Below are 19967 nucleotides of genomic sequence, written 5' to 3'. Positions count from 1 at the left end.
GACCCCGTTTTCCGGGGTCTGGCCACCACCAAGCGCTCTCCCCGTACTAGTAGAATGGGAGTTCACCACGCTTGCGTGGCCAACGCTCTCATTCATTTCTATAGGGCCTCCATAACTTTCGGGGATCCGTTCTTAGCGTAGGTGTCGGGACCCACACCTATCAGACAATGGAGGCATATCCTAGCGATATGCCCATAATGTAACAACCCAATATTTAAAGGCGCTCTTCACTTCAAAGGCTATGTCCGTCATCGCAAACATTTTTTCAGTTTGTGTCCACAGCTCCTATGCAGACCTATGTGTCCTCATGGTAACAGATAATAAACACACTATAGTATCTCCGCCTGTTTTCATTTTTCTTTTAAGTCTCCTTTACCAAGTGATTTTGCGCCCGTCTTGGAGGCATTTGCGCCTGTTGTGTCTATTTTGAGTTTTAAATCTAATTTAGAAGTTTTGAAACTTTTGCTTCTTTTTTTCGACCTATTTATGTAGGTGCGCCTGATTTTTCGCCTGATTTAGTCGTAAAAACAGTCTAATTTCTACTCCACCCCAGGGCAGGCGTACTTTTCTGCCTCTGTTTTGAGTGGCGAGTTGCGCCACATTTTGACTATTTTCATGGAGACGTGCGCCTAATTTCATGCGCAAACTATTTAGACCAGTCTTAGTGAATATGAACCCGTCTTACAAGAAAACAACCACTAGAGGTCAGACTTAAACCAAAAAAGAAAAACTTGATTTATTAAGGGATAATAAATGAGACGCAAAGAAGTTGCCAATACGCCTATTTTTTATTTTTTATTTTTTTTACTACAAAAAAAGGCAAGCTTAGTAAATGCTCCCCATTCTGTGTAGTCGGATTCTTCCGTCACACACTCATCCATCTGTCCCCTATCATTTACTGATGTACATTTTAGTCTCTGTTCCCACTGGCGTCAAGGGTATTGTTTATCGTGGAAGCCATGACAGTGCGCCAGATCCATTGTGTTATGTTCTCCACTGTTTTATAATGGGGTCTGCTGGGGTTTTGAAAGCAAAAACTGTGCTGCATGCTGTGCTGCGCTTGTTATTAAAAGGGATGGAGGCCTTGACTTAGCAAATGGTAGGTTACAGATGGCAAGTAGGCTCAGACTACGCAGGATTTATTTGTAGTCTGTTACCATAGAAACACAGAGATCTGCACAGGAGCTGTATGCACACAACAGCATTTTTAATCAAGAAAATTGCTAAATTGTTTCACATTTCATTCCAGGTGCATTGGAACAGATTGTGGTTTACTATACCTGACAAATCCTGAGCTGCGATGTCTACTCCATGCGTCAACATGACCCTCAAACAGTCTGCATTACCCTTCATGGCGGCGAGGTGAAACCTGAAAACCAAAAACCAAGTTCATTTTACCATGAAGCACATTTGCTGCAATTCACACACATAATGCCATAATTTACTCCATTACTACAAAGCCCTGACTCTTGATCAAATTATTAAGATATGTGGCTTGTCTGACTACAAACCCCATGTAGTCTGATCCTGCAAGCCTACCTCCTTCACATCTCACTAATCTACCAAATGCTAGCAATAAGGCCCCATGCGCAAACAGCTTGAAAGGGTCCACAATCTAGAGCTGGAACGGAGGCACGGAACCCCATGGAAGCACTACGGAGTGGTTCCGTGGTGTTTCTGTCCGTGCCTCCGCACCACAAAAAAATAGAACATGTCTAGACTGGATATAACTGAGCTAGTTTGTTACAATGTATCAGTCTGGAGTCCGGGCTGTTTAGCTCACAGAGCATTGTCTAGACTGGATACAACTGTACTAGTTTGTTACAATGTATCAGTCTGGAGTCTGGGCTGTTTAGCTCACAGAGCATTGTCTAGACTGGATACAACTCTGCTAGTTTGTTACAATGTATCAGTCTGGAGTCCGGGCTGTTTAGCTCACAGAGCATTGTCTAGACTGGATACAACTGTACTAGTTTGTTACAATGTATCAGTCTGGAGTCTGGGCTGTTTAGCTCACAGAGCATTGTCTAGACTGGATACAACTGTGCTAGTTTGTTACAATGTATCAGTCTGGAGTCCAGGTTGTTTAGCTCACAGAGCATTGTCTAGACTGGATACAACTGTACTAGTTTGTTACAATGTATCAGTCTGGAGTCTGGGCTGTTTAGCTCACAGAGCATTGTCTAGACTGGATACAACTGTGCTGGTTTGTAACAATGTATCAGTCTGGAGACCAGGATGTTTAGCTCACAGAGCATGGTCTGGACTGGATTCAACTGTACTAGTTTGTTACAATGTATCAGTCTGGCTACTTTCACACTAGCGTTTACATTTTCCGGTATTGAGATCAGTCATAGGATCACAATACCGGAGGAAAACGCTTTCATTTTGTCCCCATTCATTGTCAATGGGGACAAAACGGAACTGAACAGAACGGAGTGCTCCAAAATGAATTCTGTTCCGTTTGGTTGCATTCCCATACCGGAGAGCAAACCGCAGCAAACTGCGGTTTTCTTTCCACCCTGGGATGCGGACAAAAACTTTTTTGCTGATCCCAGCCTTTTAGTACATACAGTATTCAAGTTCTCCTCCTCATTGCAGGTTTCAACTAGGTCTTTTCTCAATTAAGGGTTTTCTACCCTTAATTCTGCTGGAGTCTCCTAAAAAGTTCAGAGCTGGAGCTAGGTTTTCGATACCTAATGGCCGCAGACAAGACAGATCCATAGACGTGATCCTATTGTCTTTGCTTAAAGGGGTTTGTCCCACAAAAAATATTCTACAGTTTTCACATCAGCATCTGGATCTGAATCATTTTATAATTGCATGTAATTAAAAATGTTGCACAGCCACTGAGTTATTCACTGAAATCTATCTGTATAGCGCCACCTGCTGTCTGTTCTTTTTTTAAATTCTCTGTCCACCACACATTCTTGTTTCCATTTTTCAACTGAAGCCAGCTGCTGCAGAAAGGACATGCCCCCTGCCGGCTTGAAATCAATCTAGCAGGACAATTGGAGAAGTGAATGGTGAGATCTCTGGATCCATGTGAGGTACAGGGCTGGTTCTAGCCTAGTTGGAAAGAGACTGTCATGTCCTATATGATGCCTGATCTTCATTTTAACATTAATCATGGGATAACCCCTTTAAAACCAGAAGATTTACAAAAGTTTCAGGAAGGAACCACGTAGGCTCACAAACCAAAGTAAGGACCAATGAGAGCTGCAATCTTGGATAAATGATGGCCCAAAATATTTCGAGGTCATTCACCAGAATATCTGCAAACAGGAAACCTGAAGACAATGCACAGACGTTCTCAGTGTGGTTCCTGTCACTTGAACTGATTTCCATCGCCTCTTGAGACAGAAGAATTCGTGGTTTGTCTTGCGGTTTTGAAGGGCTTATCGAGCGCTGTACAAGACCTCCAGGAAGACGTCTGAAGACCTTGATCTGGTTTAAAGTGATTTTACACGAGATATACATCGAAGACTCAAAGTACATACAAGAATTTTAAACTTTAGGGTCAAGATCTGCTGTTCCATACATGAATACGGGGCTTATCATACACCTCAACGTAAGAAGAGATGGACAGAATTAGAAAAACATGGCACCACAACTGTCCACGGGCTGTGATTGGTCTGGGTATGGCTATGCTCTTCTGTTGAAGTGAATGGGGCTTAGTTTGGCCGAGCATGCACGTGTTTCAACTGGGGGGGGGGGGGGGTAAGCTGATACCCTGGTGGAGGCATATCTCCCAGGGGAACAATGGATTGGGCATGATAAAATCCAACATGCCCAATTCTTCCTTCCCTACACATCATCTGTTGGGTGAGGGGCTTCCATACATGTAAAATAGTTAAGAGTTCGGCCCTGATAAGATTAGGACTACCCTTAAAGGGGTACTCCATCTAATAAAGCAATGGCATATCACTGGGATGTAGCATTACTTTATGTTGCATGGGGTCTTACCGATTCAGAGACTGAAGGGGACGCCCCTCTGATTTATATGTTCTCCCTGCACAGCGGCGCCCCCAGCAACCTGGCTGTACAAGGAATTGCAGCCACCCCTAATTTACTTGAATGGCGCCACATTGCAGTTCCCTGCACAGCAAAGGGGATGCTGTGCTACACCGGCAGTGCATCCCCTCCATTCTCAGGAATGCTGGGGTCTCAGGGGTTGGACCCCCACTAATCATAAAGTGATCCCATAGCCATTACACAAGTATTGTGCATGAGACAGACGTCATTGTCTAGACAAAGCCTCAATCGGTCCTGGAAGCTGCAGTCTCCGGGGCCATCAAAACCTCTGACAAGTGCAGAAGTAGTTGGGTTTCTCACATCTACTCAATGTAGTCACTCACTTCCATTGTCCCTCAACCAAATGGAGTCAGAATAAAACTGCTTTGGGCCCAACTTAAATTCCCACACCACAACCTTAGGGTCTTTAGCACAGCCCTTCTGACTTTCCCTGTCACCACTGAACCTTTCTCAACTCCAGCCAGATAAAGAGGCCTCTGGCAGGTGCACACAACGCCCAAAAAGTTAGATGACTATGGAAGTTTTCTTGGCCCATTACTTTTGGGATTCGTTCAGTCCTTGCTTATAGTATTTTCTAATATCATGAAACTCAAGGCGCAATGTGCTGCAGAGGAATAAAAGAAATACCCTAAATGGAACATTCTGATGTCACCAATGTTCTTTCCAAATGACGATACCCCTAAAACACGCTCAGGTTGAAGTGTTTGTCTAGGATTAGAAACTAAGGCTGCCTTTGTTTAAAAACAGCGCCACCTCTGTCCACAGGTTGTGCGTGGTATTGCAGCTCAGATCCACTCACTTCAATAGAGCTGCAATACCAAATACAACCCGTGGGACAGGGTGGCGCTGTTCCTGGATGACAGCAGCCATGGTTTTCAAATCCTGAACAACCCCCTTTAACGGATTTTCTATAAAACAGCAGTGGAGTGTATGTGTCCGTTGGGGGCCATATTAAGGACTGGGCACCCCGTGTTGTAAATGACCCCAGGGTTGGAAGTGTCTTTGTACATTTTTAGTTTTTAATGTTTTTATTTCCTGATATTTCGGGTAGATGGAATTTCTATCTCCAACATAAGTTATTGATTAAGGCGCTGGGGTATTTCTACCACAGAGACTTAGATCTGGGAGCCGACCTCTGACACTGTAATTAGGCCTGTGTGAAATCCGACATTCCAGTTTCAGCCTTGTTTTTACCAGTTATGGTGATTTTACACATCATGACAAGAAAACGGAGGCTAATTACTCAGGTCTGGGCTTCGTCAGCAACTGGACTGTGATATATGAGGCTGCGGAACACGTCTCACATCTTACTGGTTACATATTACTACAGACCCAAAGACTGTGGATACAATTATATCCAGTCTAGACAATGCTCTGTGAGCTAAACAGCCCGGACTCCAGACTGATACATTGTAACAAACTAGCGCAGTTGTATCCAGTCTAGACAATGCTCTGTGAGCTAAACAGCCCGGACTCCAGACTGATACATTGTAACAAACTAGCACAGTTGTATCCAGTCTAGACAACGCTCTGTGAGCTAAACAGCCTGGACTCCAGACTGATACATTGTAACAAACTAGCAGAGTTGTATCCAGTCTAGACAATGCTCTGTAAGCTAAACAGCCCGGACTCCAGACTGATACATTGTAACAAACTAGCACAGTTGTATCCAGTCTAGACAATGCTCTGTGAGCTAAACAGCCCGGACTCCAGACTGATACATTGTAACAAACTAGTACAGTTGTATCCAGTCTAGACAACGCTCTAGACAGCAAGGATGTTTCTTGAAAATTATTAGAATTTGAGACAAAGTCTATCAGAGAGTTGTAGAACAGTAATATAGTCAACATATAATGGTGCTATGCAGTAATCATTTGGCAGTACCATATAGTAAACATATAGCAGTGCCATACATTGAATATATAGTGATGCCATACAGTGAACATATAGTAGTGCCGCACAATGCTTACAGTTATACACATTCAATAGCTGACTATTCCTCCTGACCTTCCCATGTTGAACATATTAGATAGTCAGCCAGTTCCGCCAAATTCAGTGCGGTTCGGCTGACCTATGGTGACAGCACAGCCAGGGCTATAACAAAGAGGAAGGAGGAGTTTGTGGGCACAGGGTGGTGGAGGGCCCTAAATGTCAGCTGCCCTGCTGCTGCTGCCTCCTAGCCTTTAGAAGACAAGAACACGTTGAAAGATCTGCGCATGGATGGCAGACACCACTGTGAGCCTGATAGGTCTAGGTAACAAATACACATTCACTGTGGCTATTATTACATTCCTATCATCTGGCATCAAGTAGAAGAACCAAGATAACGGCAATTCTTTCCAAACCCACCGTCCAGTGACTGCATTTGTAAACCGCATGCCAGGAATTCCACATGGGGAGCCTTGTAAATGTGTCTGAAGGAATAATAAGAACAAAGGCGACTCTGTGCGATCGTAAATCTGCTCTACCGCCTGCCAACCGGTCCGTATTATCCCCAATACATCATGTAGGTCACTAGCCGCAGGGGTGTAGCTATAGAGCAGGGATGGCCAACCTGCGGCTCTCCAGCTGCTGCAAAACTACAACTCCCAGTATGCCCAGTCTGCCTACAGCTATCAGCCTACAGCAGGGCATGGTGGGAGTTGTAGTTTTACAACAGCTGGAGGCCCGCAGGTTGGCCATTCCTGCTATAGAGGGTGCAGAGGTTTTATCTGAGCTAAACTGCCCAAGAGGCCCATCCGCCGCATAGGAAGATACCAGCAGTATAAATGGCAGTGGTAGATGGGGGCCCAGGACAGGTGAGCAGTAGTGCCCATGAGCGACCCCCTCGCCATTCACTTCTATGGGACTGACAGAGATAGCACTCTATCCAACAGTCCAATAGACCGTGAGTGAATAGAACGGTGGTTAAATGTAATAATTAATGTAAAAAATAAAAATCAGACATCTTATAATACATGACAATCCTTTTCTAACAAACCTAGAACCAGCCCTGTACCTCACATGGATCCAGAGATCTCCCCATACAGTGCTACAATTGCTCTCCTAGATTATCTTCAGCCTGGCAGCTCAGGGGACGTGTCCTTTCTGCTGCAGCTCTCTCCCCATAACTGCCACAGCTTCTAACAGAACATATAGCCGGTGGCAGTTGAAGATTTAAACTGAGCACGTGCGACCATCTCAGTGAGACGGACAAAAAAAAAAAAAAGAACAAACAGCAGGTGGCGCTATACTGATACATTTTATTGACTCAGTGGCTATAGAAAATTAATTATATTTAATTACATGCAGTATTCAGATCCAGGTGCTGGCTTGAAAAAATGTACCCAAACCATTGAAGGATGCGCTCTACTGCCCCATTCTCACACGGGACTCGGGGATTGGTGGGGTTCCCAGTGTTTGTACCCCCAGCAATCATACATTTACCAGACAGATGGGATGCGGACCCTTTCAAGTTGAATGGGTCTGCATCCGAACGTTCTCCGTGCATTGGGAAACGGCAAATTGCGGTGCCCAATGCACGGAACGGAGCACATACGTTTGTGTGAACAAGCTCTAAAGTGTCGGACATGGCAGTTACCTATAGGTGGCGCAAGAGATAGTTTTTTAACCTTCTGAAGGAGAGCCAATTTGCATATTTTCTTCCCAGGATGCATTGCCCGAAAGGTCTCCACAAGGAATGTCAGTACCTTCAGAGAACAAGTCTGATGGTCTCTTCTAAAGTTGTTGGGGTGCTTCTCACTGGTTGGAGGGGTTCAGTAAGAGGCAGGATACTTCAGTTTGATGTAGCACATGGTACATTTTGAACACCCTCCGAAAAAAGCACCAGGGGAGCTGACGATCCCTACCCAGGCAGCCTGAAGAAGATCGAGGAACCAAACTGGCATGACAAATGACAATCTCCTGCAGGCTCCTTTGTAGTTTTGTAAATTTCGTCCGACTAATATCGCTCCCCTATAGAGTCGAGTTTTCTATTATAGGTATATACAGTGGCGGAAATAATTATTTGACCCCTCACTGATTTTGTAAGTTTGTCCAATGACAAAGAAATGAAAAGTCTCAGAACAGTATCATTTCAATGGTAGGTTTATTGTAACAGTGGCAGATAGCACATCAAAAGGAAAATCGAAAAAATAACTTTAAATAAAAGATAGCAACTGATTTGCATTTCATTGAGTGAAATAAGTATTTGAACCCCTACCAACCATTAAGAGTTCTGGCTCCCACAGAGTGGTTAGACACTTCTACTCAATTAGTCACCCTCATTAAGGACACCTGTCTTAACTAGTCACCTGTATAAAAGACACCTGTCCACAGAATCAATCAATCAAGCAGACTCCAAACTCTCCAACATGGGAAAGACCAAAGAGCTGTCCAAGGATGTCAGAGACAAAATTGTAGACCTGCACAAGGCTGGAATGGGCTACAAAACCATTAGCAAGAAGCTGGGAGAGAAGGTGACAACTGTTGGTGCGATTGTTCGAAAATGGAAGGAGCACAAAATGACCATCAATCGACCTCGCTCTGGGGCTCCACACAAGATCTCACCTCGTGGGGTGTCAATGGTTCTGAGAAAGGTGAAAAAGCATCCTAGAACTACACGGGAGGAGTTAGTTAATGACCTCAAATTAGCAGGGACCACAGTCACCAAGAAAACCATTGGAAACACATTACACCGCAATGGATTAAAATCCTGCAGGGCTCGCAAGGTCCCCCTGCTCAGGAAGGCACATGTGCAGGCCCGTCTGAAGTTTGCCAATGAACACCTGAATGATTCAGAGAGTGACTGGGAGAAGGTGCTGTGGTCTGATGAGACCAAAATAGAGCTCTTTGGCATTAACTCAACTCGCTGTGTTTGGAGGAAGAAAAATGCTGCCTATGACCCCCAAAACACCGTCCCCACCGTCAAGCATGGGGGTGGAAACATTTTGCTTTGGGGGTGTTTTTCTGCTAAGGGCACAGGACAACTTATTCGCATAAACGGGAAAATGGACGGAGCCATGTATCGTGAAATCCTGAGCGACAACCTCCTTCCCTCTGCCAGGAAACTGAAAATGGGTCGTGGATGGGTGTTCCAGCACGACAATGACCCAAAACATACAGCAAAGGCAACAAAGGAGTGGCTCAAGAAGAAGCACATTAAGGTCATGGAGTGGCCTAGTCAGTCTCCGGACCTTAATCCAATCGAAAACCTATGGAGGGAGCTCAAGCTCAGAGTTGCACAGAGACAGCCTCGAAACCTTAGGGATTTAGAGATGATCTGCAAAGAGGAGTGGACCAACATTCCTCCTAAAATGTGCGCAAACTTGGTCATCATTACAAGAAACGTTTGACCTCTGTGCTTGCAAACAAGGGTTTTTCCACCAAGTATTAAGTCTTTTTTTGTTAGAGGGTTCAAATACTTATTTCACTCAATGAAATGCAAATCAGTTGCTATCTTTTATTTAAAGTTATTTTTTCGATTTTCCTTTTGATGTGCTATCTGCCACTGTTACAATAAACCTACCATTGAAATGATACTGTTCTGAGACTTTTCATTTCTTTGTCATTGGACAAACTTACAAAATCAGTGAGGGGTCAAATAATTATTTCCTCCACTGTATATAATTCTACAGCCACCAGCCCTCGGAGGAGACACAATGTGCAGTACACTGTACGGCTATGGACTTGTCTGTACTCTGAGCCAGCGCCCTGTAATGAAGAGCAGATGACTGTAATCTCTGCGTTACGTGTTTGTGGTCAATGTACAGAATGTCGACATTTAACTCTGATACCTCGTTTACCGCAGCAATTTATGTGATAGGACGGGCCACATATTTAGTGAGCGCTGCAGAATTTTCCATATGTGTAACACCTACATGTACTGCAAAACAAATGTCATGGAGTAGCTGAAGGCGTTCGGCCATCAGTATATTATTGCTGGGGGGTCCCAACGTTGGAACTATCACCAAATAACACTGGCGTGGCCTCTTCACTGCAGTACCTGACAGAGCGCCATCTATGCGTATGTGGCTGTGTTTGGTATTGCTGCTCAGTCCCATTCACTCCAGTGAGTGCCGCTGGTTCAGCCCCAACAGCAGCCCTCGGTCACCGACCATTTATAATACTGGTGTCCCCCTCTGTGGCAGAGGGTCCATAGTAACCCCTACCTCTGCACCCCTTATAGCTACAGCTAATATGTGATTATGAATCATATAATACTCATATCAATTCCAAAACATTGCTATGTAAAGTGATCACGGCTTAGAGGTAACATCCTTATTGTCCATATACTGCCATGTGTAAGAGGCTGCAGCTGTCGGACTGTTCCTCCCCAGCTACCAAATCGCCTGGTTACTGGATCCTGTTCATTGTGAACACTGGTAATTACTTCTGTGGAACTGTCCTGATACACTGCACCAAACACTTATGTGCTACATATCACACCTCCCAGGAACATCCTGATTCACTGGGGTTCAGTTCTCTAATGCAAATATCTAAAGTCACTGTGTACATACATTACATTACTTATCCTGTACTGATCCTGAGTTACATCCTGTATTATACTCCAGAGCTGCACTTACTATTCTGCCGGTGGAGCCACTGTGTACATACATTACATTACTTATCCTGTACTGATCCTGAGTTACATCCTGTATTACACTCCAGAGCTGCACTCACTATTCTGCTGGTGGAGCCACTGTGTACATACATTACATTACTTATCCTGTACTGATCCTGAGTTACATCCTGTATTATACTCCAGAGCTGCACTCACTATTCTGCTGGTGGAGCCACTGTGTACATACATTACATTACTTATCCTGTACTGATCCTGAGTTACATCCTGTATTATACTCCAGAGCTGCACTCACTATTCTGCTTGTGCAGTCACTGTGTACATACATTACTTATCCTGTACTGATCCTGAGTTACATCCTGTATTAAACTCCAGAGCTGTACTCACTATTCTGCTGGTGGAGTAACTGTGTACATACATTACATTACTTATCCTGTACTGATCCTGAGTTACATCCTGTATTATACTCCAGAGCTGCACTCACTATTCTGCTGGTGCAGTCATTGTGTACATACATTACATTTTTTATCCTGTACTGATCCTGAGTTACTTCCTGTATTATACTCCAGAGCTGCACTCACTATTCTGCTGGTGCAGTCACTGTGTACATACATTACTTATCCTGTACTGATCCTGAGTTACATCCTGTATTATACTCCAGAGCTGCACTCACTATTCTGCTGGTGCAGTCACTGTGTACATACATTACATTACTTATCCTGTACTGATCCTCAGTTACATCCTGTATTATACCCCAGAGCTGCACTCACTATTCTGCTGGTGGAGTCACTGTGTACATACATTACTTATCCTGTACTGATCCTGAGTTACATCATGTACTATGCTTCAGTGCTACATTCACAATTCTGCTGGTTATTATTGGAAACAGTCAGCAAGCTCATTGTCAGACTTGCCCCTAGTAGCTAGGCTTTGAGCTTGTAAAATGCAGGAGGCAGTTCATTTTTCTTATGTAAGGTTTACAGTGCCTGGTGTGATTATTACACTTCCTATAAGACAAGTCATCTGAGCAGACACTGAACAAGCAGGGAATGCTGTGAGAGTTCAGCTCCGGAGCTGCAGAACTTGCACTACACACATACTCTGCTGTTACACACTGATTTATTCACACACCAAATAGGAAGGGACCAGTGGGGGTAACTTACGCTGTTTTGCCCTCACTGTCCAGCTTGGTGGCCACCACTCCTTTCTTCCCCAGAAGAGCTGACACTTTGTCCAGTTCTCCATGGTCCACGGCTTGGAGCAGGCGCTCGTCATTCTTGTTCCACTCATTAGTCTACAATAGAAGATTGGAATATTCAGGGTTAATACAACGCACAGAAAGCAAATGTAATATACAGGGCTGGAAATACCTGAAATCTCATACAAATCCCCATAACAAAGGGGAGCTCCGCTGAGAAGAAGTCCATAGCAGAAGTCAGAGCCCCGATCCTGGCGCTGCGCTCTTACATCACTGGACATACATAATGCAGCACACAATACATAAGGAAAGGATCTAGAAGCTCCAGATGAGAACACAGACGTCTCCAGAGATGGGCCCGGCATGCGCTGACATGGCCGACCATTAACCATGGACAACATCCTCCATTAGGTCCAATAATGGAGACAACAGGATGTGAGGAATCACAAGGATGACTGTCCTAATAATAGTCGGCCCCCCACCAGTAAATGTCAGGCTATGCAGCAAGGGATATAGCACTGTATACCTGGGCTTGCCATTCTAGAAGATGAGGCTGTCACTGTTATGGAGGCACTGTGTCTGTCCCTAGTTTGGGGGACAATGAGGATGTTATTGTTATGGAGGCACTGTATCTGTCCCTAGTTTGGAGGGCACTGAGGCTATCACTGTTATGGAGGCACTGTGTCTGTCCCTAGTTTGGAGGGCACTGAGGCTATCACTGTTATGGAGGCACTGTGAGGGCACTATGGCTGTCACTAGTTATGGAGGTACTGTGTCTGTCCCTAGTTTGGGGACAATAAGGTTGTTATTGTTATCGAGGTACTGTGTCTGTCTCTAGTTTGGGGAGCACTATGGCTGCCACTGTTATGGAGGCACTGTGTCTGTCCCTAGTTTGGATGGCACTGAGGCTGTCACTGCTATGGAGGCACTGTGTCTGTTCCTAGTTTGGAGGGCACTGCGGCTGTCACTATTATGGAGGCACTGTGTCTGTCCCTAGTTCGGAGGGCACTATGGCTGTCACTGTTATGGAGGCATTGTGTCTGTCCCTAGTTCGGAGGGCACTGCGGCTGTCACTATTATAGAGACACTGTGTCTGTCCCTAGTTCGGAGGGCACTGCGGCTGTCACTATTATGGAGGCATTGTGTCTGTCCCTAGTTCGGAGGGCACTGCGGCTGCCACTGTTATGGAGGCACTGTGTCTGTCCCTAGTTCGGAGGGCACTATGGCTGTCACTGTTATGGAGGCACTGTGTCTGTCCCTAGTTCGGAGGGCACTGCGGCTGTCACTATTATAGAGACACTGTGTCTGTCCCTAGTTCGGTGGGCACTGCGGCTGTCACTATTATAGAGACACTGTGTCTGTCCCTAGTTCGGAGGGCACTGCGGCTGTCACTATTATGGAGGCATTGTGTCTGTCCCTAGTTCGGAGGGCACTGCGGCTGTCACTGTTATGGAGGCACTGTGTCTGTCCCTAGTTCGGAGGGCACTGCGGCTCTCACTATTATGGAGGCACTGTGTCTGTCCCTAGTTCGGAGGGCACTGCGGCTGTCACTATTATAGAGACACTGTGTCTGTCCCTAGTTCGGAGGGCACTGCGGCTGTCACTATTATAGAGACACTGTGTCTGTCCCTAGTTCGGAGGGCACTGCGGCTGCCACTGCTATGGAGGCACTGTGTCTGTCCCTAGTTCGGAGGGCACTATGGCTGTCACTGTTATGGAGGCACTGTGTCTGTCCCTAGTTCGGAGGGCACTGCGGCTGTCACTATTATGGAGGCATTGTGTCTGTCCCTAGTTCGGAGGGCACTGCGGCTGTCACTGTTATGGAGGCACTGTGTCTGTCCCTAGTTCGGAGGGCACTATGGCTGCCACTGTTATGGAGGCACTGTGTCTGTCCCTAGTTCGGAGGGCACTGCGGCTGTCACTGTTATGGAGGCACTGTGTCTGTCCCTAGTTCGGAGGGCACTGCGGCTGTCACTGTTATGGAGGCACTGTGTCTGTCCCTAGTTCGGAGGGCACTGCGGCTGTCACTGTTATGGAGGCACTGTGTCTGTCCCTAGTTCGGAGGGCACTGCGGCTGTCACTGTTATGGAGGCACTGTGTCTGTCCCTAGTTCGGAGGGCACTATGGCTGCCACTGTTATGGAGGCACTGTGTCTGTCCCTAGTTCGGAGGGCACTGCGGCTGTCACTATTATGGAGGCACTGTGTCTGTCCTTTGTTCGGAGGGCACTGCGGCTGTCACTATTATGGAGGCATTGTGTCTGTCCCTAGTTCAGAGGGCACTGCGGCTGTCACTATTATGGAGGCATTGTGTCTGTCCCTAGTTCGGAGGGCACTGCGGCTGTCACTGTTATGGAGGCACTGTGTCTGTCCCTAGTTCGGAGGGCACTGCGGCTGTCACTATTATGGAGGCATTGTGTCTGTCCCTAGTTCGGAGGGCACTGCGGCTGTCACTGTTATGGAGGCACTGTGTCTGTCCCTAGTTCGGAGGGCACTATGGCTGCCACTGTTATGGAGGCACTGTGTCTGTCCCTAGTTCGGAGGGCACTGCGGCTGTCACTGTTATGGAGGCACTGTGTCTGTCCCTAGTTCGGAGGGCACTGCGGCTGTCACTGTTATGGAGGCACTGTGTCTGTCCCTAGTTCGGAGGGCACTATGGCTGTCACTGTTATGGAGGCATTGTGTCTGTCCCTAGTTCGGAGGGCACTGCGGCTGTCACTGTTATGGAGGCACTGTGTCTGTCCCTAGTTCGGAGGGCACTGCGGCTGTCACTGTTATGGAGGCACTGTGTCTGTCCCTAGTTCGGAGGGCACTATGGCTGCCACTGTTATGGAGGCACTGTGTCTGTCCCTAGTTCGGAGGGCACTGCGGCTGTCACTATTATGGAGGCACTGTGTCTGTCCTTTGTTCGGAGGGCACTGCGGCTGTCACTATTATGGAGGCATTGTGTCTGTTCCTAGTTCAGAGGGCACTGCGGCTGTCACTATTATGGAGGCATTGTGTCTGTCCCTAGTTCGGAGGGCACTGCGGCTGTCACTGTTATGGAGGCACTGTGTCTGTCCCTAGTTCGGAGGGCACTATGGCTGCCACTGTTATGGAGGCACTGTGTCTGTCCCTAGTTCGGAGGGCACTGCGGCTGTCACTATTATAGAGACACTGTGTCTGTCCCTAGTTCGGAGGGCACTGCGGCTGCCACTGTTATGGAGGCACTGTGTCTGTCCCTAGTTCGGAGGGCACTATGGCTGCCACTGTTATGGAGGCACTGTGTCTGTCCCTAGTTCGGAGGGCACTATGGCTGCCACTGTTATGGAGGCACTGTGTCTGTCCCTAGTTCGGAGGGCACTGCGGCTGTCACTATTATGGAGGCACTGTGTCTGTCCCTAGTTCGGAGGGCACTGCGGCTGTCACTATTATGGAGGCACTGTGTCTGTCCCTAGTTCGGAGGGCACTGCGGCTGTCACTGTTATGGAGGCACTGTGTCTGTCCCTAGTTCGGAGGGCACTATGGCTGTCACTGTTATGGAGGCACTGTGTCTGTCCCTAGTTCGGAGGGCACTGCGGCTGTCACTATTATAGAGACACTGTGTCTGTCCCTAGTTCGGAGGGCACTGCGGCTGTCACTATTATGGAGGCATTGTGTCTGTCCCTAGTTCGGAGGGCACTATGGCTGCCACTGTTATGGAGGCACTGTGTCTGTCCCTAGTTCGGAGGGCACTGCGGCTGTCACTATTATGGAGGCACTGTGTCTGTCCCTAGTTCGGAGGGCACTGCGGCTGTCACTATTATGGAGGCACTGTGTCTGTCCTTTGTTCAGAGGGCACTGCGGCTGTCACTATTATGGAGGCACTGTGTCTGTCCCTAGTTCAGAGGGCACTGCGGCTGTCACTATTATGGAGGCATTGTGTCTGTCCCTAGTTCGGAGGGCACTATGGCTGCCACTGTTATGGAGGCACTGTGTCTGTCCCTAGTTCGGAGGGCACTGCGGCTGTCACTATTATAGAGACACTGTGTCTGTCCCTAGTTCAGAGGGCACTGCGGCTGTCACTATTATGGAGGCATTGTGTCTGTCCCTAGTTCGGAGGGCACTATGGCTGCCACTGTTATGGAGGCACTGTGTCTGTCCCTAGTTCGGAGGGCACTGCGGCTGTCACTATTATGGAGGCACTGTGTCTGTCCCTAGTTCGGAGGGCACTGCGGCTGTCACTATTATAGAGACACTGTGTCTGTCCCTAGTTCGGAGGGCACTGCGGCTGTCACTATTATAGAGACACTGTGTCTGTCCCTAGTTCGGAGGGCACTGCGGCTGTCACTATTATGGAGGCATTGTGTCTGTCCCTAGTTCGGAGGGCACTATGGCTGCCACTGTTATGGAGGCACTGTGTCTGTCCCTAGTTCGGAGGGCACTGCGGCTGTCACTATTATAGAGACACTGTGTCTGTCCCTAGTTCAGAGGGCACTGCGGCTGTCACTATTATGGAGGCATTGTGTCTGTCCCTAGTTCGGAGGGCACTATGGCTGCCACTGTTATGGAGGCACTGTGTCTGTCCCTAGTTCGGAGGGCACTGCGGCTGTCACTATTATGGAGGCACTGTGTCTGTCCCTAGTTCGGAGGGCACTGCGGCTGTCACTATTATAGAGACACTGTGTCTGTCCCTAGTTCGGAGGGCACTGCGGCTGTCACTATTATAGAGACACTGTGTCTGTCCCTAGTTCGGAGGGCACTGCGGCCAGGGCCGGCCTTTGGGGTGTGCGGGCTGTGCGGCCGCACAGGGCGCCATAGCAACAGGGGCGCCGGGCGGCCGACAGCCCGCAATGTAATATGGCGGCACTTATGTTTTCCCACGGGGCGGGCGGGCCCCCGCCCCCTCCATCTCCCCCTCCCCTGTATTCAGCAGGGGGCGCACGTTGCGGTTTAAAAAAAAAAAACTTCGGGCGGCTGGCGGCGCCCCTCATTCTGCGCCGCCTGAGTGGCTGAGCCTGCCTGCGCCTGCTGTGTGCTGTTAGTGTAGCGTGGCCGAGCTCTGTTCGATCCGCGGTACAGGAGCTTTTGTTTCCTGTACCCGGCCGGACTGACAGGAAGTGCTCACTTAGTGTGCACTTCCTGTCAGTCCGGCCGGGTACAGGAAACAAATGCTCCTGTACCGCGGATCAAACAGAGCTCGGCCACGCTACACTAGAGGTGGAAATGAGAGTGATGGGGGGGGGGGGGGGGGAGAGAAATAATGAGAGTGATGGGGGGGGGGGGGGAGAGAAATAATGAGAGTGATGGGGGGGGGGGGGGAGAGAAATAATGAGAGTGATGGGGGGGGGGGGGAGAAATAATGAGAGTGATGGGGGGGGGGGAGAAATAATGAGAGTGATGGGGGGGGGGGAGAAATAATGAGAGTGATGGGGGGGGGGGAGAAATAATGAGAGTGATGGGGGGGGGGAGAAATAATGAGAGTGATGGGGGGGGGGGAGAAATAATGAGAGTGATGGGGGGGGGGAGAAATAATGAGAGTGATGGGGGGGGGGGGGAGAAATAATGAGAGTGATGGGGGGGGGGGAGAAATAATGAGAGTGATGGGGGGGGGGAGAAATAATGAGAGTGATGGGGGGGGGGAGAAATAATGAGAGTGATGGGGGGGGGAGAAATAATGAGAGTGATGGGGGGGGGAGAAATAATGAGAGTGATGGGGGGGGGAGAAATAATGAGAGTGATGGGGGGGAGAAATAATGAGAGTGGGGGGGGGGGAATAATGAGAGTGAGGGGGCGGGGGATAATAATGAGAGTGATGGGGGGGAGAATAATGAGAGTGATGGGGGGGGGAGAAATAATGAGAGTGATGGGGGGGGGGAGAAATAATGAGAGTGATGGGGGGGGGAGAAATAATGAGAGTGATGGGGGGGGGGGAGAAATAATGAGAGTGATGGGGGGAGAAATAATGAGAGTGAGGGGGGGGGAATAATGAGAGTGAGGGGGCGGGGGATAATAATGAGAGTGATGGGGGGGAGAATAATGAGAGTGATGGGGGGGGGGGGGGGAGAGAAATAATGAGAGTGATGGGGGGGGGGAGAAATAATGAGAGTGATGGGGGGGGAGAATAATGAGAGTGATGGGGGGGGGGAGAAATAATGAGAGTGATGGGGGGGGGAGAAATAATGAGAGTGATGGGGGGGGGAGAAATAATGAGAGTGATGGGGGGGAGAAATAATGAGAGTGATGGGGGGGAGAATAATGAGAGTGATGGGGGGGGGAGAATAATGAGAGTGATGTGGGGGGAGAATAATGAGAGTGATGGGGGGAGAATAATGAGAGTAATGGGGGGGGGGGGGAATAATGAGAGTGACAATGGAGTCCCCAGAGCCAGACTGCAGCCAGAGTCCAGATCATCTTATTGTCCTGGTGGTAAGTAGACAATGCAATATGTTTATTATTTAATTGTTTAGTTATTAATACTACATTGGAAATTAATTTTCTCAGCTGGACACCGGCCGACATGCGCTGGGAGCCTCGCCAGCGGTTAGGGTAGGGAAAAAGCACTGGCCCGTACGTAAATTTTTCCCTTCCCTAACCGCTGGTGAGGCTCCTGGTGCATGCGCAGTGTCGGCCGGTGTTCAGCTGAAAACATCCATCCGATCACTGCGCATTGGCCCATAGTTTTTCCCTACCCTAACCGCCGGCGAGGCTCCTGGCGCATGCGCTGCTGTGAAATTTCCCTAACCTGTCGTTGTGCGCCTGCGCGATGCTGCACACCTCCTCACGTCATGTCCGGTGCGACCGGAAGTGACGAGGGTAGGGAAATCTCACGAACTAGGGAAGTATAACATTACACCGGCCTTTGGGGTGTGAGGGCTGGTAACTACTTGGTTGGATAGTCAGCCAGCCTATGCCATGATGCCAGCAACAAGCATTTTTTTTTTGGGGGGGGGGGGGGGGCGCCACAAGGTTAGCTCGCACAGGGCGCCTGAACACCTAAGGCCGGCCCTGACTGCGGCTGTCACTATTATGGAGGCACTGTGTCTGTCCCTAGTTCGGAGGGCACTGCGGCTGCCATTGTGTGCAAACTTGGTCAAGAACTACGGGAACGTCTGACCTCTGTAATTGAAAACAAAGATTTCTGTACCAAATATTAAGTTCTGTTTTTCTATTGTATCAAACACTTATTTCATGCAATAAAATACAAATTCATTATTTAAAAATCATACAATGTGATTTTCTGGATTTTTTTTAGATTCTGTCTGTCACAGTTGAAGTGTCACCTACGATACAAATTACAGACCTCTCCATTCTTTGTAGGTGGGAAAACTTGCACAATCGCCAATGTATCAAATACTTATTTCCCCCGCTGTATATGTGTGAATATATTGTAGTTCTAGGAGTGTACACTAATGTATGTACGTACACTCTCGGGGGGCTTCATTCCATACTTTGCTATATTCGGCCCCCTCTTGATGACACTGCGCAGACAGCTCTGGTCTCCAGCGGGAATCTGCGCTGCTCCCGCTCATAGAGATGTTCCTGCTCTCGTGCAGCAGTCCTTCACAGCTGAGATGTCGTCCCAATGTCCTGATAGATTGTAATGGAGTATGGAAAACACAGGCTCAACGTTCCCATGGAAGGAATGTAGAGTGTGGCTGTTATACAGGACACACCCTCCGAGTTGTCAAGTTGTCAGTAAAGAACCAGGATCAGTCAGATGGCTGCAAATTAAGCTAGTACCCAGCTTTCCCAGAGTCCTGAGAGGCACGGCCATCTAGTTACCAAGCAGGTGACCCATCAGATCCACCATTCCGGAGTCTGGGAAAGCTGGATGACACTCATTCCACAGTTAAAGGGGCATCCAAAAGTCTCAATGTTGATAAGTATCGGATCCCAATTTATTAAAGGGATTGTCCCAAGAAATGTATGGCGCAGACTGCGCTCCATTCATATAGGGGGGGCCCCATTCTCCCAGCAGACAGACCCCACAGATCAGACACTAATCACCTGTCCCATAAATAGAGAATAGGTTCACATTTTAAGAAAACCCCTTTAATGAAAACAACATACACTAAGAAATAAACCAAAACCTAATTTAGAGGGGGCGTCTCTCATTCATCAGATATAGTAGAGAAATAATGTGTTTGTTCTTTTTTATATGTTGCAGCAACTTTTTATTTTTTTATTTTTAAAAACTTCCCTGGAGGCGGCCCTCC

At 47.9% G+C, this 19967-nt stretch overlaps 1 protein-coding gene across 4 annotated transcripts in view; it reads right to left on the bottom strand.

Moving 5' to 3' along the window:
- RAI14 (retinoic acid induced 14) overlaps window positions 1-19967 on the bottom strand; it is a 150248-nt gene that overhangs the window by 40299 nt on the left and 89982 nt on the right. For all 4 annotated transcript variants that reach the window (XM_044276412.1, XM_044276413.1, XM_044276411.1 and 1 more), the window contains 2 exons: window positions 11758-11888; window positions 1281-1369 (listed from right to left, as the gene is read on the bottom strand). In XM_044276412.1, coding sequence (XP_044132347.1) covers window positions 1281-1369; window positions 11758-11888 — 220 coding nt within the window. The remainder of the gene's footprint in view (window positions 1-1280; window positions 1370-11757; window positions 11889-19967) is intronic.

The sequence above is a fragment of the Bufo gargarizans genome, chromosome 1, assembly GCF_014858855.1.
Source record: "Bufo gargarizans isolate SCDJY-AF-19 chromosome 1, ASM1485885v1, whole genome shotgun sequence".
NCBI lineage: Eukaryota > Metazoa > Chordata > Amphibia > Anura > Bufonidae > Bufo > Bufo gargarizans.
The sequence above is the reverse complement of the archived record's forward strand: the minus strand, read 5'-3'. Positions and strand labels throughout refer to the sequence as shown.